At 35.1% G+C, this 24,917-nt stretch overlaps 1 protein-coding gene across 1 annotated transcript; it reads left to right on the top strand.

Moving 5' to 3' along the window:
• Positions 1-1,462: 1,462 nt before the first annotated feature.
• On the top strand, positions 1,463-24,685 carry DCK (deoxycytidine kinase). Its single transcript, XM_079154030.1, has 7 exons — positions 1,463-1,793; positions 6,973-7,088; positions 14,307-14,500; positions 15,517-15,664; positions 17,685-17,800; positions 20,548-20,638; positions 22,275-24,685. The coding sequence occupies exons 1-7, from the start codon at positions 1,703-1,705 to the stop codon at positions 22,299-22,301; spliced, it is 783 nt and encodes a 260-aa protein (XP_079010156.1). The 5' UTR covers positions 1,463-1,702; the 3' UTR covers positions 22,302-24,685.
• Positions 24,686-24,917: the final 232 nt, after the last annotated feature.

Raw genomic sequence — 24,917 nt, 5'->3', positions numbered from 1 at the left:
AGAAGCTAGCAAAGCTAGAATCTGAAGCCAGTTTATTTTATTTTATTTTATTATTATTTTTATTTTCCAGTGCTTAACCTTAAATACTGCACCATAATGCTTTTGTGTGGAACCACACTGAGGGCTCAACCCTGAATCTCTCCATCTGATCCATATGGAACTTAGGTGGTTTTCTCCTGTTAGAAGGTCTTGGAGGCTCACCTTGCCTTACTTTTTTCTCAGTAGCTGTGAATACTCATTGTTTCATGGGTTCCCCCCAAGTTTGGGTGTGGAATATGACACTTAGTAGCTTCCCCACAATCTTTTCACTGCCATACTTGATGATAGCTACTTAGGTCTTTTCAGCTTCAAGGGTCTAGCTGCTGATCATTGTGGGGATAAATAAAAGTAAAATAATAGCATAACAAAATTATACAAGAAAGTTACAAAGAATAATTTTTGCTGTTTTCAGCAGAGTTCCTCCATGGACTCGTTTTAATTTCTGCTCTTTAGTTTTGAGAATGGAGTTACTATTACTCTCCCCTTGTTCTAGCTCCGCTTTTTAGGGTGCATTTTAAGTCTGATGGCAGCTGCAAGGTAAAAATTAACCCTTTTGATTTCTGTAGACAATTTTGAATTTGGTTACTTCCAGGATGGGTAATAACCTGGTATAATCCATCCTAAAAATGAACTCCTCTGGACATTTCTACATCGTATTTGTCCCCAGCTTGATTCGTCTTCGGCAGAGTACGAGGCACACAAATAGACATCCCAAAGTTAAAAATACATGTCTTAACTGTACCAGATGATGGGCGTGAAAAGTTAATTATGCCACTGTCATGCTTGAAAGAAACCTACCTAGTCTTGTAGTTCCCTACACAGCACAGAAGGGCATCCAGTTCAGATGGAGAGGGGTATGGAACAATAAGAAAGGCTCCTGGGGATGGAGTCTGACCCCAAATTCTCACCTCAGTTTCATTTACCCACTTCAAGACAGGAAACAGCATCTTGGTGCCTGTTTTCTCAGTGACAAATGGGGATAACGCCCTGCACTGGCTCACTAAACTCGAAAAGCGCTTAGACTCAACCAACATATTTTTATAATAACTCATGTATATATGCCTATAAAGTTTTAAAATAAGTACACAACAAAAATTCAACTTCTGGGGAGGAAAAATATAAGGGAAAAGCGCGTAGAACAGTGTCAGTAAGGGCAATGCATTTCCTGAAAGCCTTTGCTGATGGGTCTTCCAGTATAACAGGGTAATCCATTTGATTTTGCACCACAAATTTTTCTCCCCTAACGAGTTCAAAATTTCAAGTATAATTTTGTCGGGACGCTTCAGTTTATTCCCGCAAGCCACTCGGAGAGACAGGGAATTCTGCAGCTACCGGCCCGCCCTCACCCGCTCGTGGCCGGGCGTACTGGCCAACCGGGTTTTGGAACCGCCTCCGCAAGACGCCGCACACGCGGGCCCGCGTGACCCGACGTGACGTGCGCAGGGGCCCGCGCGGGAGGTGAGAGGGCCGAGAGGCCGAGGAGGGCTGCGGGGGGCGGAGCCACCCTACAGGTCCGCCTCCGTCCGCAGCTGCCTCGGCGCGCCAAAGTCAAACCCAGGGACCCGCCGGCCGGGGAGCCAAGCAGAGTCAGGTCTGGACCCATTCCGCGGTGCGCGCGCATCTGTGCTGCCCTCCTTGCCCGAAGATTTGGGCAGCCAAAAGAATGGCCACCCCGCCTAAGAGAAACTGCCCATCTCCCGCGACCAGCTCCGAGATTACTCGCATCAAGAAAATCTCCATCGAAGGGAACATCGGTAAGGACCCCCAGCGAATGTTAGGCTCAAAGCAGGGGCAGTCACGGCGGTGGCTGAAGGTCCCTTTCGCTGTCTCTCTGCTACTGGGTGAGGGCTTTGCCTCCAGCCTGGCGGCGCGGACGCGGCCCGGTTTCCTTTCCCGCCCAATGCATCCTTGCCTGCCCTTCCCAGCTATCCTCCCACGCCGGAGGGTGGCGGCCGCGGGTCAGGCTGAGCGCGGGGCGGGCGGGTTTCGTGGGGCGCGCTTTGGACCGCTGCGCGGTCTTTGTTGGGCACTAGCAGAGGGAAGGGTTTTTTTTTTTTTTTTTTTTTTTTTGACGCGGGAGGGGAGGTCAGGTACATCAGATTTCTTGAGGTGTGATTTAGGTAAGTTACATTCACCTTTTTAAGGTGTACTGTTCTGTGAGGTCTCTCAAACATAATGCCTTTTTACACTAAGAGAAAACATTTTCCTCACCCCCAAAAGTTCCTTTGTGCTTCTTTGTAGTCAACATCCTCTCCCTCTCTTTCTTTCTCTTTCTATTTTTCTCTCTCTTTATGGCAATTGCTGACCTGATTTTTTTTTTTTTTTTTTTTTTTAATTCCTTGCAAGTTTCGCTTTTTCTAGAATGTCATTTAAACAGACTCAGTTCCTATCTTCGTTCGTGTCTTGTTTCTTTTAGCATAATGCTTTTGAGTTTCATTCATGTTATTTCTGCAGTGCCTTTTTATTGCCGAGCAATGATGAAACTGTTATACACTTTCAAGTTCAAAGAAAGAGGCTTTTAATGATGTAAATAGCATGGAACTCCTCAAGGATACTTCACATCCAAGTAATAACTGGAGTTATGATTCAAAGACCACTATGGTTTTTTTTTTTTTTTCTTTTTTCATTTTTCTTTTTTCTTTTTGAAGTATCAGGAATTGAACCCAGAAGCCCTCTACCACTGAGCCACATCCTCAGTCCTTTTTCTTTTATTTTGAGACAGAATCTCCCTAGGTTGCACTGGGTGTGGGTGGCTGACCTCTAACTTGTAATCCTCTTGCTTCACCTGCCATTTCCTTGGGCAGATTTCTGTTCTTAAGTCCGATGGGGGCAAACCACTCCATGCATGTCACTGTGCAAGATGAACATGAATTTCTGATTCTTCTATATTTCCTACCACAGGAAATCTACTCCTGACACTTCCTGTTTTGATAGAATTTTTTGGTTGCAGGTTGGGTACTGGCCATTCATGCATATAGTATGGTTTTCATTACATTCAAAGCACTTTCTATAAAAAGGCAAGGCTAGTAGATGCTTTACCCATTCAAAAGAATAGAAGAAAACTGAACACACCCTCAAGAAGGTCTTATTGCTATAGTTTTAAGGCACCAGTGGAAAGACTCTTATTTCCCGTTAGCAGTATAAGTTCTGTGACAATATTTGTTTACTAGTATGATTCCTTATGCCCTCTTTGTGGAGGAAGATCATCTGTAAAGGCAAGAAAAAATAGTTAACAATGCCATCATAAAAATATTTTTGAACGGACAGCCAGCCCCTCAGATAGTACTTCAATGGACTAGTCATCTTTCCTCTTCTTAAATTCAGTTAGGCAACATATCATATCTAGAAGTCTACTTTCCCTGCAAGCATCATCTTAGCACCTGAAATAATTTCCTAGTGTGTTACTCCATCTCCAATTTCTCTTAATTACTTCCAGAGCATTCATTCTGTATACAGATAGCATTATGTTATATATTCAGCTTAAAATTCCTGACTTCTCTATACTGAAAGGATGGCTTGCATTTGTGTGTGTGGGGCGGAATTAGTTACTAGAAGTGAAAAAATTTGAGATTTCCCATAAACATCTAGATTCTTGTCTTATAAAAAAATTTAAAGATCTACTAACACTGGGCCTGTGTTTCTGTTGAAAACAGTTGCTGTTTAGATGGAGTATGTTCCTCACCATTTATTGTCTTCCTTACACTAAGGCTTTGTCAATTGATATTTATTATTACTCTTGCACTGTTGTTCATGTCTCTTCCACCTTATTTGCCAGCTTCAAACAAGCTATTGCTGTACAAATTTGTGGCTGGGTGCAGTGGCACATGCCTGTAATCCCAGTGACTTGGGAAGTTGAGGCAGGAGAATCTCAAGTTTGAGGCCAGCCAACCTCAACAACTTAACAAGATTGTGACTCCAAAAAAAAAAAAAAAAAAACCAGATTTGATCCTCAATACTGCAAAATAATAAAGATTATTTCTATTTTATGATACCGTTTCTAGAATTTGAACTTTTCATTTTTTTGCGGTACTGGGAATCAGAGTCTGCTTGCATACTATGCAAGTGCTTTACTAACAGAGAGCTATACCCCAACCCTACAATGTAAACTTTACCAGGTTATTTTAGTTTTGTACTAATGTAGCACATTATCTCATGTTCTGTGTTACTAAAGTACTCCCTTATGTTAGATTTATGGAGGCCTTAGCCAGAAGTGGTGGCAGATGCCTATAATCCCAGCAACTCGGGAGGCTGAGATAGGAGGTTCACGAGTTCAAAGCCAGCTTCAGCAGTGTAGCAAGGCCGTAAGCAACTTAGCAAGACCCTGCCTCAAATTATAAAGGGCTCAGGATGTGACTCAGTGGTTAAGCCCCTCTGGGTTCAATCCCTGGTACAAAAACAACAACAAAAAAGATATATGGAGGGCTTGTTTGCTTCTTACCTCAGTACTTTGTTCAGAATGACTTTTAGCATAATGCTTGTTTGACAATTCACTTAGTTCCCAGCATTTTAAAAAGAGGATTAATGTGAATGTCTATAGTTCTCCTTTGCCTTTGTCCTTTGTTGAATATTCACTTATTAATTAGCTTATTTTCCAGCTCCAACTTCCCCCCAAAAATTAAGGAACTGAATTAGGACTAAGTATAGTTACTCTGTGTGAACTAAATGTAGCTATTATTACACTTAAACTTTAAAAATAGACTACATGATTCTGCTTGTAGGCAGGATCAGAAGGAAGTTGAAAGCACTAGCCTTCAGTGCTTTTAGACTCTGAACTGATGCCTTATATTTTAATGTATTCCTTGGGTGCTCTTTTCCCTCTTTTGCCTTGTTCAGGGAATGTTTGGTGATCATTTTAAACCATTCTTCTAAATGCCTTTCAGTCCCTAAGTTGGTCACCAGTGCTCTTCCTAAGATTAAATCTAATCGTCACCCAGTTTAGCCTTAGAAAGTTTTTCCTCTCTCCTGGAGAAAATAGGGCTTTTGTATTTTATTTGTCTCATTTATTCTCTCTGTGTCAGCTTCTTATTTAACCCCTCCCTTTTTGCTTTGTGTGATCCTTTAAAGCTCTTATTTGTGTGTGTGTGTGTGTGTGTGTGTGTGTGTGTGTGTGTGTGTATATATATATTTTTTTTTTTTTCTTTGTTTCTTTGTGGTAATGGGGATTCAACCTAGGGCCTTGTGCATGCCAGGCAAGTGCTCTGCCACTCAGCTACAACCTCATCCCTTTTGTTCTTTTCTGTTGCCTACATAATGTCAGAAGCTTTGAATATAGTTCTGCAAGTCAAAGGTAAGTTCATATTTGCCTATCTTAGAATCAATTTATAATGAAGAGGAAGCTTTGCTTGAAAATATATTAAAGTTACATATTCATCTGTGTGTGGGTTTGTATGTGGAGAGAGAGAGAACATTATGCTAAACAGCAATGTCTAATATAACCACATTTGGTGCCTTTAGATAGAAAGGGTGTGGTGATCATTAGATATATTGCTCTGCCCCGTTAGGTTCTAGGTCAAGACTGTCCCTACTATTAAATATAATATATTCCTGGATAATTTTAGCATAGTAAACATTGTATACTCTGATCACACATGAGCTGTACCTGTGTCCCCCCAACGCTGCATATCTCAGAAACTAATGTATGGTCACAGAAAAGTAAAGAACATCTTTTTTTTTTCTTTTTTTAAAGGTTTGATAGAGAACACAGAACCATGATAATTACCATTTTTAGAAAGTACTTTGCAGAAAGGTTTTATAATATCTATAAGCTATAGTTTTTATTAGTGTTAGTAATTATCATTAGTCTTTAAAACCCTAGTCATTGGATGTATCTTCATATTGATATTATAGTTACTTATTTGTCCTTTATTGGTTTTAATTATTTATTTATTTATAAAATATTTTTATTTGTAGATGGATACAATACCTTTATTTTTGTTTTTATGTGATGCTGAAGATTGAATCCAGTGCCTCACACATGTGAGGCAAGTGCTCCACTGCTCAGCCCCAGCACTAGCCCCTTAATTGGTTTTAGATAGGAGAAAACTAAGCTTCTTTGTAGACCTGAGAGAGTGGACCTGGTTCTAAAAATGCAAGAGCATGGAATGATTGTCACTGTAGTGATAGTTTATTTGCTATCACAAGCTTCCATGAAGAAAGTACTATTACCATTCTTGAGGAAACAGGCTCAGAGAGGTTTAGGGATTTACCCAATTTCACACAACTAGTTTTGTTTTTCTTTTAAAATTTTTTAAAGATGTTGATAGATCTTTATTTTATTCATTTATTTATATGTGGTGCTGAGAATCAAACCCAGTGCCTCACACATGCTAGGCAAGCACTCTACCACTGAGCCACAACCCCAGGCCCCTCACACTGGTTTAAGCAGGAGAATAAATAGCCTTAACTGCTTTCCAGAATTGCTTGTAAGGAAAACATGTCTTGGAGGTTTTTTTTTTTTTTTTTTTTTTTTCCTGCTATAACATCTTACCTAAAATTTCACTAGGTTCTTAATTCCTCTTTTGCCTGGCTGATCTAAAAACAGTAACAAGTGTGCTCAGCACAGTTGGACAGGAACCTTTTCAGTTTTTGTTGGGGAGGGATACTGGGCATTGAACTCAGGTGCACTCAACCACTGAGCACATTCCCAGCCCTGTTTTGTACTTTATTTAGAGACAGGGTATCACTGAGTTGCTGGGTGCCTTACTTTCACTGAGACTGGCTTTGAACTCATGATCCTCCTGTCTCAGCCTCCCAAGCCCCTGGGATTACACAGGGCATGCACCACTGCGCCTGGCCTATTTTCATGTTTTAAAAAAAGGAAGTTTAAGAAATTGCATTTGTGGACTGTTATAAATCTTGTAAAAGCTGGTGATTATTTGTTTTGTTTTTTCCTGACAAGTTTCCTTCTCAATTTTACTTTTCCTTTCATCACAGCTGCAGGGAAGTCAACATTTGTGAATATCCTTAAACAAGTCTGTGAGGAATGGGAAGTGGTTCCTGAACCTGTTGCTAGATGGTGCAATGTTCATAGTACTCAAGATGAATTTGAGGTATGAAAATTAAGTGAATAAAATAAAAATCTTTTGAATTAGAGCAGCAGTGTTTTTTACTTTTCCAATAAAATTTTCAAATCTAGCTTTAATAAATCTATATCTTGCAACATGGAGGTACTACATAAATGTTTAAATAAATATATACATAAAGTTTTGTTGACCTGTGCAGTTGAGATTTATTATTGCATCTAAGCAAAGTTAAGTGTTTAAAGAGTCTAAAAATTAATGAAGTTTTAAAAAATTGAATTGCAAGTTAAATTTCTCAAGGGGCTTTTTATATTTTGATTAAAAACAAGCAAACAAAATCAGAAACAAACAATTGTTAGTTTACCTTTCAAGCCTTTTGTCATAGAGAAAGCAGTTTATTTCAGATTTCTTTATATTGTTACTATCATTCTTAGAGACTTTTATTGGGCACAAGTTTCATTTTCATTGCCTTGCAAATGAGAAAGGAAGGGAATAACTTACATTTCCTTTTTTTAGGAAGAATTTTTGGTTGTTTATGTAGGAGGAGAGAATGATTGCTAAGATTTTCATTTCTGGAGAATTGGGAATTGAAATTGAAAAAGGGAGTGTGAAATGTGTGCTGAAACTAAACTGAGCAGATCAGAAAAGTGAAAAAATGGTTTTAGAAGTTTAACTGTTGGTATGAGGATTTCTGTGAATAATTGAATATTAAAAAGGCAAATCACATACACAAGGGGAATTACTAGCAGGAGACTCTGTAGACTTTGAATATATATGATTTTAAATTAGTAAAAATATTTTACTAACATTACCTTCTACTTGCCAAGCATAGTTACTTTAGACCTAGGGCCAATTAAATACATCCCATCTTTAGAACTAAATTTAAAGGACTTCCTCTCCAGATGGACCCTATTTTTTTAAAGAAATTGATGTTTCTGATCTTTGGGGAAAGGCAGGGTTAGCCTTAAGAAGAACTTTAAAGTGGGTAAATATATTTATTTCTTTAACCCTTTCTAAGTGACATGATGTAACTATAGAAAAATATATAAAATCTATGTATAGTCTGAAGAACAATTGCAAAGCAGATCATCCAGGTCAAAAAGTAGAACATTATTATCATTTCAGAAATCCCTGTTTGTCCAGTCATATCTCTGAACAAGAGTTCAAATATGTGAGATAACTCCTAGTTGCAAGTTATTTTCTTGTTAATATTCAGAATATATTTAACCCTTTAGTAATGTTGCAGAGGAGAGGTTGAAAACATTGTATTAATATACTTGGGAAGATAATTTATAATAAGAAGATTGTCTTTGAACTTGGAATCAGTTCAGAGATTAGTTAGATTAATTAGTGACTGACATCATTAGATTATGACACATTGATGTATCTGCATTTAAAAACTTTATGGCTTCATGAATCTGGTACTTACATTTATGGGCTGGGACATTTTCTTTCCATATTCTAGTCAGAATGCTAAGCTGGCAATTTTAAAGTAATTAGTATACTGTTATCATTAGCAGGGGTGGTTACTGGGAGTGGAACCCAGGGCCTCTCTACCACTCTACATCCCCAGCCCTTTTTATTTTTTATTTGAGACAGGTTTTGCTAAGTTGCTGAGCCCGACCTTGAACTTGGAATCTTTCTACCTCATCTTCCTGAATCACTGGGATTATAGGCACATGCCACCACACCTGGCTTGATTGCCTTTATTGAAATTTGATGAATACTCTTGGAGGGTAGCCTTAATTTTGTGTGTGTGTGTGTTGAGGGCTGTTATATTATTAGTCTAATGTACTTCTAGGCAGAGTTTCAAACAATGTAAGAACAGTATTTTGGGGATAAGATTGTAGAACGTTTAGGAGCAGGTAGCAGGGTGGCATCCCTCTATCTTTGGATATTTTCTTTCTTTTTTTTTTTTTTTTTTTCCTGGACATCCATTATACTCAAGAAGTGGGCTTTTCTTCATCTTAAAACAATTTTTTGCCAAACCCATCCCTGATCTATTCTTTGGACACCAACTGTACAAATCTTAGCTTTATTAGAATACTGTCAACAATGGGAAATGGACTGTTTTCATTCCCAATCCTGGCCAGCCCTACTTTTTATGTTATCCATTTGATTGTACTGCTTGGAAGTTGTAGAATTAGAAGAGTTAGGCTATTAGTAAATCTTATCTTTTCCTCTAGTATATAAATATGCACCTGCATATGTGGCTTGGTTTGGATTTTTAGCTGTGTGTTTTGTTTTTTTTTTTTTTTTACTTGCCACCTAGTGGCTGAAATGTTGCTGTACTGTTAATAGACTACACTAATTTTGACTCAGTTAAGAGATGAAGTAATTAAATGATTACATAGTCTCCTTTCCTCATGTGATAAAGATGATCATTAAAACTTATTACCACCCAGATGATTATCAATTTTTGTATTAGTTTATTTCCAAATAATAATGATTTGATTTAATTGCCTCCTTTAGCTTTTTTTTTAAAGATATACAGACTTAAGGAGATCTCTCTGTTCTTTTTCACTGAGTTGAATTTTTTACATTTATAAATCATTGAGCTGAATTTTTTAAATTTATAAGTCATTTAATATACAAAGTTAAAAACTATCTAGAAGCTGGGTGTAGTGGCGCACGCCTATAATCCCGGCGACACAAGAGACTGAGGCAGGAGGATTGAAAGTTCAAAGCCAGCCTCAGCAAGGCCCTAAACAATTTATTGAGACCCTGTCTTAAAATAAAACAAGAACTGGGAATGTGACTCAGTGTTAAAGCATCTCTGGTTCAATCTTTAGTACCAAAACAAAACCAAAAATAAACAATTTAGAATTTCACATTTTTAAAAGAATGTCTTCTAAATTATTCATCAGAAGTCGGAGATCTGTATTCCTTTGTCTGAAACCCTGGGGACCAGATGTTCAGAATTAAGAAATTTTCAGAATTCAGAAAGGTAATTCGGTGTGTATACCATACTGCTACCATAACACACACACACACACTCACATACTCTCTCTGTATCTATCTGTTTTTTTTTTTTTTTGGCACTGGAGATTAAACCAGGGATGCTTAACCACTGAGCCACATCCCCAGCCTTTTTTTGTATTTTATTTACAAACAGGGTCACGGTGAATTTCTTGGGACCTCGCTAAGTTCCTGAGGTGGGTTTTGAACTTGAGATCCTCTTGCCTCAGTCTCGAGCTGCTGGGATTACAGGCATATGCCTCTGTGCCCCACTAAAACCCTCAATATTAACCCCTCAGTGTATATACCTTCTACATGAACCTTCAATCAATCATGTATCATTACATGTATACAGTTCAGATTAGATTTGTAAGCAAATGAATTTTGTCACCAAGTTTATGAAAACCTTGTTTGCAGAGCTTCTTGGATTTTGAAATTACGGATGCCGATAAGGGAATGGGGACCTTTTTGAGTTTGTATGACAAGACATGAAAGATTTGAAAAAAGTGTAGGCTTTCATATACATTATAAATTAGCAGGCACCTTCTCTTTGATTTTGTTAAATGTAAATCTTAAATACAGGTACACATAGCACACAATATAATGTATGGTAGTTGGTATTCAAAGGTGCAGGTGCACAATCCTGTCTGTAAGAAGGGGATATTATTGAATGTGCAGTAAAATTAAAAATGAGATTAAACCTATCATCTGATAACATGCATGCATGATCCCTAACCTTCTCATGGCTGATAAATGGCTGTTGGTGATGCAAAAAAGGCTTATTCTGGTAATACATTCAAATACCATTGTCCTAAAGCTCCAATAATTATCAATAGCTGTATAAGGTTTATTCTTAAAAGATCTCTGGGGTCAGATAGTGTTCCCACAAGAGTTGTACCAAAATTTCTACCAATATACTGAAGAATTGTATTTTTAGGTTTTAAATTTTGAGGTATAATTGTTTTTTGTGCAAATATCAAATCCCAGATTCTTTTATCACTCAGTAAAGAAATCATCTTGCTTTCTTTAAGTCTATAACAGTTTTCTGGTTTGTTGAGTAGCTTCTGAAGATCTCCACTACGATATTCCATTGCTCGAAAAGGCATATCATTAATTAGAAAATTCAGTTCTTCAGCAGCATCATAGGCTTTACAACATTGGCATGATTCAACTTCATGCTGATTTCGTGTCACCACAGTTCTGTTTGTACTTAGCTCTAGGTGACAAGATTTAATTGCTATTTTGAGATCAAGTTCCCCATGCTGCTACAGATAGACATTCCCAAAGCTGTCAGTGCCAAGCTGCTCCAAATCTCCCGAGGTCCACCTACACCTGGCCACATTTCAGGGGTCTGCTTTATTGGGTGGAAGGGCAGCAGCTTCAGGCTCTGCCACTGTTCCTGAGCTGATTTTTTTTTTTTTGAGATCATTACTATTAATTGTAAAGTATTATATGACTTAAATTTGTTTTGTTAAAATTAAGTTGACCAATAAAACATTTATAGTAATTTGTTTACAATAAAAATAAAATAAAAACAACAACAACGAAAAAACATTTATAGTATTCAAAATGATGTTTTGAAATATGTATACATTGTGGAATGGCTGTCAAGATAATTAGGTGTCAAGATTTTATCAGCTATTTTACTTTTATCTGAAAGTTATTACTACTAAAACCAGTGAGAAATTAATAACTGAGAAAGGAGGTATATACATTTGTCTTTGAAACAATTTATTTTTTCTTTTTTTATACCTTGAAATTTGTTTCTCACTTTGCAATAATCTATACTTCCTATAAAATAGTGAAATATTCTGTCATGAAGTGACAATAGATATGAATCAGAACAGAATAAAAACTACTATAATCCCACCATGCTATATGTTTCATTTATATAGTTGAGGTAACAAATTACTAAATCCATTTTGTGTAGGGGGAAATACAATTTTTATTTTATAAAATAATACCTCCTCATAGTTAAGAAAATGTCAGATTATCAAAAGAGGGAAATGAAACTTATCGATAACCTTATCACCCAGAGATAAGTACAGATCCTGTTTGATAAAACAGTATAAGATTTTGTACTTTGTTTTCTTTAGCTATAATGGTTATAACTAAGCAATCTAAAATTTCATTAAAAATTTTCTGTAAATGATTTTTAAAAGCAGCTTAATTTATTGTATGTATGTACCATTATTTACTTAATATGAATACTTAATAATAATGGAATGATAACCTCCTGTTTGCCTAGCACTGTGATAAACATCTTTTCAGTTAAATCTGTATTCTAAATTACTTAAAATAAAATTCTATAAGTGGACTTAACTGGACCAAAAGGTATAGTTTTTTTTTTTAAAAGTAGCTGAACTGCTCTCTATAAGTATTATATCTATAAAATTCTATTACAAAGTTTTGCTTTAGTTTTAGATTATGCATTTGTACTTTTAGAACTAGCTGATGATTATTTTTTTAACTAATGAGCCAGGATCTATCCTCTAAATTCTTTTAATATAGTAGACTTTTTAAATTACTTTGGGCTAGAGAGATTACATTTACTGGGAAATTCAATAAAAGATATTTTTTTGGAGGGTGAGGGGTAACAGGAATTGAACTCAGGAGCACTTGGCCACTGAGCCACATCCCCAGCCCTATTTTGTATTTTACTTGGAGACAGAGTCTAATTGAGTTCCTTAGTACCTTGCTTTTACGGAGGCTGGCTTTGAACTCTCGGTCCTCCTGCCTCAGCCTCCTGAGCCATTGGGTGGCGTGGCATGCACCACCACACCCGGTAAAAGATGTATTTTTTCTTTTGTTATTTTTTAAAAAAATAGTTGTAGATGGACACAATGCCTTCATTTTATTCATTTGTTTTTATGTGGTGGTGAGGATTGACCCCAGTGCCTCACACATGCTGGCCAAGCACTTTACCACTGAACTACAACCCTAGCCCTGTTATTAATATTTTATTGTTATTAAAACATAAAATTTACCATCTTACATGGCTTTTTAGGTGTCCTGCTTAATAGTCTAAAGTACATATTACAGTGTTGTAAGACAAATCTTCAGAATTTTTGCATCTTTGAAAATGTTTTACTCTATACGTATTAAACAACCACTCTCTTTGCCCCCTCTTCCCAGCTCCTGGTGAATGACATTCTACTTGTATATCTAAGAATCTGACAGATTTAGATACCTCTTAGAAGTGGAATCATATAACATTTGTCCTTATGCTTATTTCACTTAGTGTAATGTCTTATGTTGTGGTCTTTTAAAAAATATAAATACTTATTTAGAAATGAAAGAAGTACCTATTTTAGTGGACATAAAGAGATGGAGAACTCACATTTTTAAAACAGAAATTGTCATTATAAAAGGAAATATACATACATAGTTACAATAAAAAAACAATAAAAGAGATGTTTTAAAAAATACAGCTAATATGATGCTGGACACAGTGGGGCATATGCCTGTAATTTCAGCTGAGGGAGGAGGATCACAAGTTTGAAGCTGTCCTTGGCAGTTTAGTGAGACCCTATCTCAAAATAAAATTTCAAGAAAGCGGCCGGAGGTGTGTAGCTTAGTAGTAGAGCGCCGCTGGGTTCAATCTCCAGAACCAAAACACCCCAAACAAACAAAACGCGGTATTATACTCTCTATGGTGCTGGGTGGCAGCAGTGACTCACAGCTCCCAGCCAGACATGATTGTGAGGGTATACAACCTGTCCTCTATAATATACTGTGTGCTAAGCTCTTATCTTTGTTTCAGTACATTTTCAATTTACAGTATTTTGAACTTATAATTGGTTTATCAGGACATAATCCCATCTGAAATGAGGAGCATCTATTAATTAGGTCTATTTGAAAATCATCTGGGAATAGTGGAGGCTGATAAACTGGAGAGTACGTGTCCCAGTTTATTTTGCCAAGAGGAAATAAAAGGATAATATTTCTTGACTTTCCATTTTAAAAAGAAAATATAAATCCAGATAGTTTCTTTTAGCTTTTAAATATTAACAACTAATTTAAAATTTTAAAAAGTCCCATTTTAGCTAAATAAATAATTTCTTTCATAGGTTGTTAGTTTGTGACTTCTTGTGAAAAAGAGTCGAAGATTCTTTCAGACTTTAGGTAAACTGAAAAATATACTAGGAAAGAGTACAAGGAAGGGGACTTAACTTGGTTTTACTAATCATGATGCACTTATTTGTATTGCTTCTTTTGAACATTTAAAAAGTTCAAATAGCTCATTAGTCATTAATGTTGCTTTTTTTTCCTTTTGCATATTCAAAATAGGAACTGACAACGTCTCAGAAAAGTGGTGGGAATGTTCTTCAGATGATGTATGAGAAACCTGAACGATGGTCTTTTACCTTCCAATCCTATGCCTGTCTCAGTCGAATACGAGCTCAGCTCGCCTCTCTCAATGGCAAGCTCAAAGATGCAGAGAAACCTGTACTATTTTTTGAACGGTCTGTGTATAGTGACAGGTATAAATGACTTATACTGGGTTATTTGGAAACTTGGCTTAGAATTAGGCATCTTTTTTTTTCTTTTTCCCTCCTGTTTCCTGGGAATTAAAGTAATATTAGAGACTGAGTTGAGGATTTGAGATACAAAACGGCATTTAATCTCCTCAGCATTCTGGTATTAATGGCATTGAGAAGTCCTAGCATTTATAACTTCTGGCTTCTCTGGAAAGGGTAGGGAATAAATGGCTATTTAATCCAAATTTGCAGAGCAGTTTTTTTGTTTTGGTTTCCCCCCCCCAACCCTTTTAAAATTCTCATCTGCTCTGGTTAAATCTGGTTCTATATCCTTGACTCTCACCTAAAACAAGGAGATTAAAATTTCTAAAAGGGCCTTAGAATTTTCCAGCTTATGTCAGAATTCTTTGAATTCTCAAATTAGTTCAGAATAGAGTTTCTCAGACTTTTTGGTTTCAGGACACCTTTCTATCCTTAATAATTATTCATGCATCCAAAGCACTTTGTATCTCACTGATGTGTATGTCTTATTAGAAATTTAGATTGAAAAATATTTAAAAATTTATTTACTTAAAATTAGTAATACACCCTTTTCATACTACCATAGATAACATACTTTTGATAAAAAGTTATATTTTTCTAAACAAAAGTGATAAGAATAGCAATACTTTATACTTTTGCTTATGTTTTTGTCTGATTCAATAGAAGAAGCTAGATCTTAATTTATGCTTCTGTATTCAATGTCATATCTTCTTTTTGTTGAAATGTAGTATGTGAGGCACCCTGGCCTCTCATAGGACTTCTGGAAGAATCTTTGAGACTTCCAGGGATCCTCACATGACTTTGGGAGAACTACTGACCAAGAATATATTTCCCATAGTTGAAGAAACTCTTGTTTTTTTCTGTATTCTTGCCACAGGATTTAGGAGAATATTTCATATTCATTTAATAGATTTATTTTCTTTTTTCTATTTCTTTTTTTTTTTTTAATATGTGTATTGATGAAGGCTCTCTTTCAGGTATATTTTTGCATCTAATTTGTATGAATCTGACTGCATGAATGAAACAGAATGGACAATATATCAAGACTGGCATGATTGGATGAATAACCAGTTTGGCCAAAGCCTTGAATTGGATGGAATCATTTATCTTCGAGCTACTCCAGAGGTGAGAACCAATAAAAATTAGTTTGCTCCGTTGAAAATTTAAAGTCATATTTAGAAATCTTTTCAATGGTGTGTGGTGAAGTCAGTATAACTTAACTCTAGCCCTCTGTGCCTCCATCTCCAAATTCACAATTTTATTGATAGAAACATTCTGTTTTCTTGACAGATTAGAAGCAAGACTTGGCAGATTGTTCTTTTAGAATCTGTTCAGTTCTATTTTATTTTTCATCTTTATTTCTTCCTAATTTTCAGACTTTCTTATCCCATTGTATTCAAGCAAATTCTACAATATAGACTGCATAAGGTAGGACTTAGGATATTATTAATTATTGTAGAATTTCCAGTGCCTGGGACACGGTCTAGGTATGCTGTAGGAGATAAGTAAATATTAGCTGAATGAATGGCAAAGTTGGAGGTTCATTTCAAAAAAATCTTTTATGATTGTTTGTGACTTGAATGAGTGGATAGTAACCGCCAAGTTGAGAAGAGACTTAGTTAAGGGAGCTCCCTTGAAAATATGCCTTTCATGATAGGTCATAACAGCAACAGCTCTTCTGTTTACACCATAATATGTAATGATTCCAGAAAGATCAAGTGGATGTTTTTCATGAAACTAACTTAAATAATAGGATCTTACATTTAACAGGAAGGTTTCTGAGTTTAATGCTTGCATCCCCATTGTTTCTCTGTTTTTTAAATTTCTACTTCTTGGGTAAGACAATGGATCTAGGTTTCTGATTCCAATAGATTTTTTTTTCCTTTTTTAATGTCAGATAAGCCAGAATTTAGCAGTTATAATAATATTGAAATTCACTTTTATTTTTGAGAAGAATCTTTTTGAATGCAAATGTTAAAAATGAACATAAAGAATACTAATGATTTTATTCTGCTGGACAGACTAACACAAAACTATAATTTTATTTCATCAGTGTGGTTTATGATATGTTTTGACTGAATGTTTAATTTTTTTTTCTTTTTGCGGTACTGGGGATCAAACTCAGGGCCTTGTGCTTGCGAGGCAAGCACTCTACCAGCTGAGCTATCTCCCCAGCCCTAAATGTTTAATTATTGAAAAGAGAATTTATAATAGACTTTGAAGGACAGTTTATATGCTGCTAGTCTTTATATGCTGCTAGTCTTTATATGCTGCTAGTCTTTATATGCTGCTAGTCTTACGCATGTTATTTAGGTTGAAGTTTCCCCTTCCTTCCTTCCTTCCTTTTTGTGGTGCTAGGGATCAAACCCGGGACCTTTGCAAGCTGCATAGATGATTTACCACTGGGGTAGGGAAGTTGGAGGTTCTTATGTCTTTGGATACATAAATACATTTCTGAGGATCTATGAATCCCCACAAATTATGTGAAATTTTGTATTTATGTATATTTTCAGGGGAAAATGATTTAGAGCCATACTTACAATGTGACTATTTAAATTATGGCTATTAAAATTAAATAAAAATTTAAAATTCAGTTCTTTAGTCACTACACTGCCATGTTTCAAGTGCTTAAAAGTCATAGGTGGCTTGTAGCTGCTTTATTCAATAATGCAGGTGTGGAACAGGCATAAGACATCCCAGTGTTCTTTTTGGTGGTGGTGGTCTAGAGTTATCATCACATTGAGAACCACTGCCTTTAGTGATTTTATATTAACTAAACAAATACTTCATAATCAAATTTGATTAGGAATGATAGATTGCCATACTTTTTAGCTGTCCTATAAAAATTTTAAGTAGATGTTTAAGGAACTTTTTCTCCCTCTTTTTACCAAACTTACATTGGTTAGTGTATTTCATGTACAAATAGTGAAAATTAAAGTTATTTTGACTTATTTTTGAAAGTACTGTTTAGTGTAGAGCTACCAAATGACTGAAAAAACCACATGGAAGGAAAAGTGAACTACTTCAACTTCTAGGATAATTTGACTAGCATAACTTAAGAGGCACTAGAAAAGAAAATTTTAATGGAAACAGAAAAAAATAATCGTTCCCCTTTTTTTTTTCTTTTGTTATTGCTCGCTTTTAGAAATGCTTAAGTAGAATATATTTGCGAGGAAGAACTGAAGAGCAAGGCATTCCTCTTGAATATTTAGAGAAGCTTCACTATAAACATGAAAGTTGGCTCCTGCATAGAACATTGAAGTAAGACTTCATTATTATTTACTATTCATTTTGAATACCTAAATCAAATTTAATCTAAAATTTGGAATATATGAATAGAAACTTGTGAAGTTTTTCATTTTTAATCATTTATTTATTATATCTTCTAGAATTAGTTGTGGATTTTGATTCTCTGGTTTGTAATGAGATCTCATTTCCTTGACGTTTTAATAACTAGTGTCTCCTAGTTTTTATAAAATTGCATTTATTTCAGTTGATAAGTAAGAATCTATCTATTTGTGCCTTATGTAGGTACTCTCTTTCAGAAATAATTTAGGATGCAGTATTCCCTTCCTTATCTGTGATTTTGCTTTCCTTAGTTTTAGTTATTTACCACATTAAATGGAAAATTTCAAGTTTTAAATTGCTCACCACTCCAGGTGTGCAAGTAAGTTCCAGTTACTTGGAGTCTGAGGCAGGAGAATTGTTTGAGCCCAGGCGTTTGACACCAGTCTGAGCAACATGGTGAAACCTGTCTCAAAAATTAAAATATTGTTTATCATACTGCATAGTGTTAGGAAATCTTAGTGCTGTCTTGTCCTATCCCATCTCATGTGGTATAGCATGGGACATGAGTCATCCCTTTGGTTCACCATATCTCATAATACCATAGTACTTGTGATCAAGTTGCCCTTGTTTTACTTACTAATGGCCCTAGACTACATGAGTTATGAATGATACTTGCTTATCAGATATGCCAAAAAAAAAAAGCCAGAAATAGCTTCCTTTAAGTGTGAAAATGAAAGTTTTCAACTTAATAAAGGGGTTTAAAAAAATAATCCCCACTTTTAAGAGAGAAAAAGCAGGGACTGCAGTTGTAGCTCAGTGGTAGAGTACTTGGTTAGCATGTGTGAGACGCTAGGTTCGATCCTCAGCATCAGTATAAAAATAAATAAAATAAAGGTATTTAAAAAATAGAAAAAGCATTAGATTTATATATGCATGTATAAGGAAAAACAGTATATTGGATTTGTATATCTGTGTTTTTAGGAATTTACTGGGAGACTTGGAATGTGTCCTGAATAGAATGGGGGGACTACTGTAATATATTTCAATTTTGTTTCTTAGAACATGACTTAGGAGGTAATAAAGCATAGTTGTTAATATTTTGTCCTTAGTCAGCTTTTGGCTCAAGTCCAGTCTCACTTTTTGGTACAAAACTACAAAACCTTAGATAGTCTCTGAATCTCAGAAAGATTTGTATGAGTTTTCCTTTTTTTTTTTTTGGGCAGTTCTGAGGATCAAACCAAGGGTGTCACATATGCTATGCAAGTGCTCTACCACTAATCTATATCCCCAGCCCTCCTTATCTTTAAAATGCAAAACTAACTTTTTTTCTTCCTTCCTTCCTTTCTTGTCTTTCTCCCTTCCCTCCTTCTCTTCCTCCCCCTTCCCTTCCTCCCTCCCTCCCTCCCTCCCTCCCTTCTTTTCTTCCTCCCTTCCTTCCTTCTGTCCTTCCTTCCTTCCGTCCTTCCTTCCTTCTGTCCCTCCTTCCTTCCTTCCTTCCTTCCCAGGGATTGAACCCAGGGACACTTAGTCATTGAGCCACATCCCCAGCCCTTTTTAAATTTTGAGACAGGATCTCACTAACTTGCTTAGATCCTTGCTAAGTTGCTGAGGCTGGCTCTGAACTTGTGATCCTCTGGCCTCAGCCTCCCAAGCCACTGGGATTACTGGTGTGTGCCACTACATCCAGCTTAAAATGCTAATTTATCATGTTTATTTATTTTTTAATTTGTTCTAATTAGTTATACATGACAGTAGAATGCATTTTCACATATTGTACACAAATGGAGCACAACTTCTCATTCCTCTGGCAGTACATGGTGCAGAGTCACACCAGTAGTGTAATCATACATGTATAATGGGTAATAATGTCCATCTCATTCCACTGTCCTTCCCACCCCCACACCTCCTCCCCTCATCTCACTCCCCTCTGCCCATTCCAAAGTTCCTTCATTCTTTCCTACTCACCCACCCCCATTATGGATCAGTATCCCCTTATCAGAGAAAACAATTTGGCCTTTGGTTTTTTGGGACTGGCTTATTTTGTTTAGCATGATATTCTCCAGCTGCATCCATTTACCTGCAAATGCCATAATTTCATTCTTCTTTAAGATTAATATTATATTGTGTATATATAACACATTTTCTTTATCCATTCATCTGTTGAAGGGTATCTAGGTTGGTTCCACAGTTTAGCTATTGTGAATTGAGCTGCTGTAAACATTGATGTGGCTGCATCACTGTAGTATGCTGATTTTAATTCCTTTAGGTATAAACTTTGGAGTGGGATAACTGGGTCAAATGATGGTTCTATTCCAAGTTTTCTGAGAAATCTCCATACTGCTTTCCAGAGTGGTTGCACCAATTTATAGTCCCACCAGCAATGCATGAATGTATTATCATGTTTTTTGTTTGAGAATCATATATCACAGGCCTGGTTCTATATATTCTTATATGTTAATTCTTTACATACAATAATCTACATGAGAAGAAAGAAGCTGCTGGTTTTATTACTTGCAGGATAATTTTAGTGTAAAATGTTTGATACCATTTTGGTTTTCCAGTGATAAAGGCCTGTAGATGTAGCTCAGAGGTAGAGCGTGCCTAGCATGTGCAAAGCCTTAGTTTGGTACTACCAACACCCGCCTCCCCCCAAAAAAATCTTTTTGTAAATTTTCTTTTATTACATTTCTAATTTTGTTCATGTTTCTCATTTTAAACAGAACGAACTTTGATTATCTACAAGAGGTGCCTATCTTAACACTGGATGTTAATGAAGATTTTAAAGACAAACATGAAAGTCTAGTTGAAAAGGTAGTTTTAGACAAAGTCTAAACTAGTATTTGTTTGCCTTGCCTAAAACAGTAGTAACTTCAGAAACTTTTCTAATAGGAAAGCTTATATAAAGTTGCCTTAAGAGACACCTTTAGAGGACTTTAGACTGTTTAGATTTAAATCCTGACTAAATTCTAGTTTTGTGGCCTGAAAAATCTCCTTTATCATTTTCTTTCTTTATAAAACAGGGATAATAGCAGTGATATGTTCTTTCTCACCCCCTTCCTTGCATCTTCCCTTTTTATTCATCCACACCACCAATATTTAGATAATTTAATATTAAACTGCTTGTAAAATTTAACTTTTTTCAACTAAATTCAATATGGAGGATATTTACAATTGTGGGCTATGAACTTCATTTTTACCTGTAGTCTTGGGATTAAGATATTATTTTGAGTTTTGATGGAACCATGTTAAGGGTGAATTGACATTACCTAATTGTTTATTATCTTATTCAAAATTAATTTTTTCTTTGATAATCGGAAATTGATTATATTCTAAGTGTTAGTGGTGCCATATCGATAAAGGAATAGGCACAGAATCTGTCAACAAACATTTGAGACAACAGTAGGGGGAATTATATAAGAAATGTTCCTGTACCCACATGAATAAACCTACTGATCTCAGGTCTAAAGAGGAATCACAATTTTTTTATTGTTTAGTTTTGGGAGCAACTTTGACTTTTTCTTTCTCCTGTCACAGAATGCCAGCTCTTTACTATAATAGGGACTTGATATTTTTAAGGGCTATACCTCAAGAATTTTGAAAAGCTCAGCAGTTTCATTACTACAGTATATAGTTGTCATATGATGTTTTCCTCATCATATAAAGTAAAACATCTGTAAAATTGAAGTGATTTTTTTCTTACTATTAGTGATGTCAAAAATATAGGATAAAATTAATTTATGATACTGTTAAAATGGTCATTGTACTAACAGCTAATCATCAATTTAAGTGAGTCTGTAAATCTTATTAATTTTATCTTACTCTCTGTTTTGCCTAGAATCATTTTATATTATTATTTATCTTTACTTTTATTAATAACACTAACAATTGTCTTTCTTATTTTAGGTATGTTTATAAGGCAATACCTACTGTCTTCTCAGGAGAATTTTTGTGTATTCTAGAAATGTAGAGAATGAGTCCTGCATTATGATATTGGTCAGTTGGTTAGATTCAACTCACATCTTATAAACTTCCCCAGTATACTGACATTGCATAGTGTGTGACAGAAATGTGTGCTTCAGAAACATTACAAATCTACTACCTATCTGATCTTCAAAGCTTGTTTCAACTATTGTGATTATTATTAAAGCTGCACACATTGCTATTCTTTGGTATTGATCAAAGATTATAAAACTAGTGTTATGGCTGATAAAGAACCACATCTATCTTAGATATAAATTAGGTGATTCCTATGATGACCTTTTAGCTCACTGATCTTTTACTATGGAAGTATTTAACAATATTTCTTTGGAAAATAAATGCTGTGGTGTTGTGATAGAGTTACTAATTTATTTGGGGTCTTCAACTATTACATACACTTTAATAAAGACAAATATTAGATATATCAAATTAGTTAAAGAATTATATTAATATTCTTTTCTTTCCTCAGGTCAAAGAATTTTTGAGTACTTTGTGATATTGCTGAAGACTCCAGGCAGCCCAGTGCTTCCAAATACTTCAGTTTTGTGTATCTTCATAGCTCAAGTATTCATAAGACTCAAGTTTTTAATCATTTTTTTCCCAAGGAAAAAAAGGTGTTTTTGTTTGTTTATGAATCCTATGTAAAACTTTCTCTTTCTCCCTCCCTCTCTTCCTTTCTTTTATGGTTTTAAAAACAAAAATGTTTAATTATCTCTTACAACAGGAAGTCTGGAGGTAGATGGTTCCAATGTCTGAATAGTGGTTAAACTATATTATAAAAGACCCAGCCTCCTTCTGTCTTTTCCCTCTATCTTTTTCTGCAGGTTAACATTTTTCCATAGTGCTTCTCACCTCAGGGTTGACCAGTTTTTTAATTGGAAACATTAATGTTGCAGAGTAAAGGATGTGTAAATGAGTGTACTTATTAAAAGTTGAGAAATAGAATTTAAGAATTCCTGGAATAAGGATTCTGAAGTGGGGTTTATTTTGTTCTGTTCCGTTTTGTAAAATTTCTGTTTGTTTTATTTTCTTTCTAGAGGTGCTGGGGGGTCAAACTAAGGACTTCCTGCATTTTAAGCAAGTGCTCTATTGAACTGTACCTCCTGCCCCTGAAGTTTTATTTGGAATGTTTTTGATCAGGTGCCTCTCTTTCCATCCTAATTTATGTTGAAGTTAAGACCAAGTTTAGTATTTAATCACTTGATACTTATCAATGTGTCTATAACACATTTATAGAGGAGTAGGTTAGACTTAATTGCCGATTTGGTAGTAACATAACCTATTTTACAAGTAATTTCATCTTTTACCTTTGTTTCTTCATCTGTGTTATAAGTGATATTTCCTTCATTTTTTTACATGGGATTTTGGAGGATTAGGGAGAAAATTTTTATGTATTTAAAGGATTAGCTAAAAAGTTACTACCTGAGTATAAAGATTAGTTTACCTGGAGCTTAAAATAGCTACCTGCTTTTCCCTTCTCAGACTTTTGTTTTAGAAAGGAATATTCTTATTACAGTTAAAAGATTTATTAAAACTATGATTTTCCTTAAATCATTTTAGGTGGAAGTGTAGTTTTTCTTAAATTTCTTTTAATTTTGTATCTTTTGTTGTATGTATGTGTATGTGGTGCTAGGGATTGAACCCAGGGCCTCACGTGCACTAGGCAAGTATCTTACTAGTGGGCTACAGCCCTCTTTTCATTTTTATAGGAAATACTAGTAGAACATAGTGAGTGATAAGTTTTTTCCATTTTATTTTCTATTGTTCCTACAGTGGAAATGAGCAGTCTTTGCCTTTCTGCTTGGTGAATATTTCAAAAGAGAAACTAAAGCCAAAGTGGAGTATCTTAGCAGTTTTGTCTGTTTAGTCTCACCTCTTATTTTTTTCCTCATTCTTATTTTTCCTACTCTGAATTAATTAGGCAGTATGCTAGTTTCAAATTCAAATGCCACATATTTCTTTGAAAACATTATGATCACTTTTTGCTTCATAGTTTGCTTTGCTTTGTAAGTTTTTCTTAACTTTCAGAGAAATCACAAATAAAAATTATTTTGCTTTATATGTAATGAAAGCATTATCATTTTTTATTGAACTGGAAATAAAACTAACAAATATGGGGAAGGGTTGAAAGCTTCCTTAACAAGGCACATTTCTCTGTAAACTACTTATGGGAGTAGTTATAAAACTTTGCATATATTCATCTTAGGTCTTTATATAAATAAGAGGTTTTTTCCCTCCTAGTTATTTAAGTTAAGGTGCGCAGTGTCTTTTCCATGTAATTAACCTTTCTATTTTATACTTTAGAAAATTTGTACATTTTTTAAAAAATGGGAGGCAGTTACTTTTTTTGAAACTAACTTTTCTTTTATGTCATCTTTTGCTTTTGGTTTCTTATTCCAAGATGACAATTTTGTGGATTAACCAATCTTGATGCACTGATCTTTGAAAAGGGGACTTGATTTCAAATCAGTAATAACCATAAATACTTAAATGGTATCATGATATGTGTGAGCTTTTTGGTTGTTTGGTATAAATGAATTTGTCTACTTAATTATTTGTCATTAAATAAGTTTGAATTTCATAAACTATGCTGAAGGTAAACTCATTGCTATTATTACATCTTTTTTAGAATTCAAATTCTACTTTTGAATACAAAATTATGAATTTAAAAAGTTAAAAATGATCTGTAAATTACATTGATTATATTATGGAGGTTTGTAATTCAGTGATCTTCATTGACCTTTAAAAATGTTTATAGTTTAATGACTTTTAATCTGTAGAATTAAAAAAAGCTAATAAAAATTTATTATTTATTTGTCATGACTAAAAAATTGTACTAGTGTGATAGGCTTATAAGAATTAAACCTAAATAAAGATAATATCCGTTAAAAAAAAAAAGCCTAGTGGTCTGAATTATTTATTGTATTTTATTTCCCATATTTTATCTTCCATTAGAGTATATGTATTACTTTTTAAAGAAAATACATTTTTAGTTGTAGGTGGACACAATAACTATTTTATTTCTTCATTTTTTTTAAACGTGGTACTGAGGATCAAACCCAGTGCCTCACACGTGCTAGGCAAGTGCTCTACCACCGAGCCCCAGCCCCAG

The sequence above is a fragment of the Sciurus vulgaris genome (assembly GCF_902686455.1).
Source record: "Sciurus vulgaris genome assembly, chromosome: 9".
In the NCBI taxonomy this organism is placed as follows: domain Eukaryota; kingdom Metazoa; phylum Chordata; class Mammalia; order Rodentia; family Sciuridae; genus Sciurus; species Sciurus vulgaris.
The sequence above is the reverse complement of the archived record's forward strand: the minus strand, read 5'-3'. Positions and strand labels throughout refer to the sequence as shown.

Coding starts and splice junctions, on each gene's coding strand:
- DCK (XM_079154030.1), top strand. CDS start 1,703: ATGGCCACCCCGCCTAAGAGAAACTGCCCATCTCCCGCGACCAGCTCC. Junction 7,089..14,306: donor GTACTCAAGATGAATTTGAG/GTATGAAAATTA, acceptor TATTCAAAATAG/GAACTGACAACGTCTCAGAA. Junction 20,639..22,274: donor ATGAAAGTCTAGTTGAAAAG/GTAGTTTTAGAC, acceptor TTCTTTCCTCAG/GTCAAAGAATTTTTGAGTAC.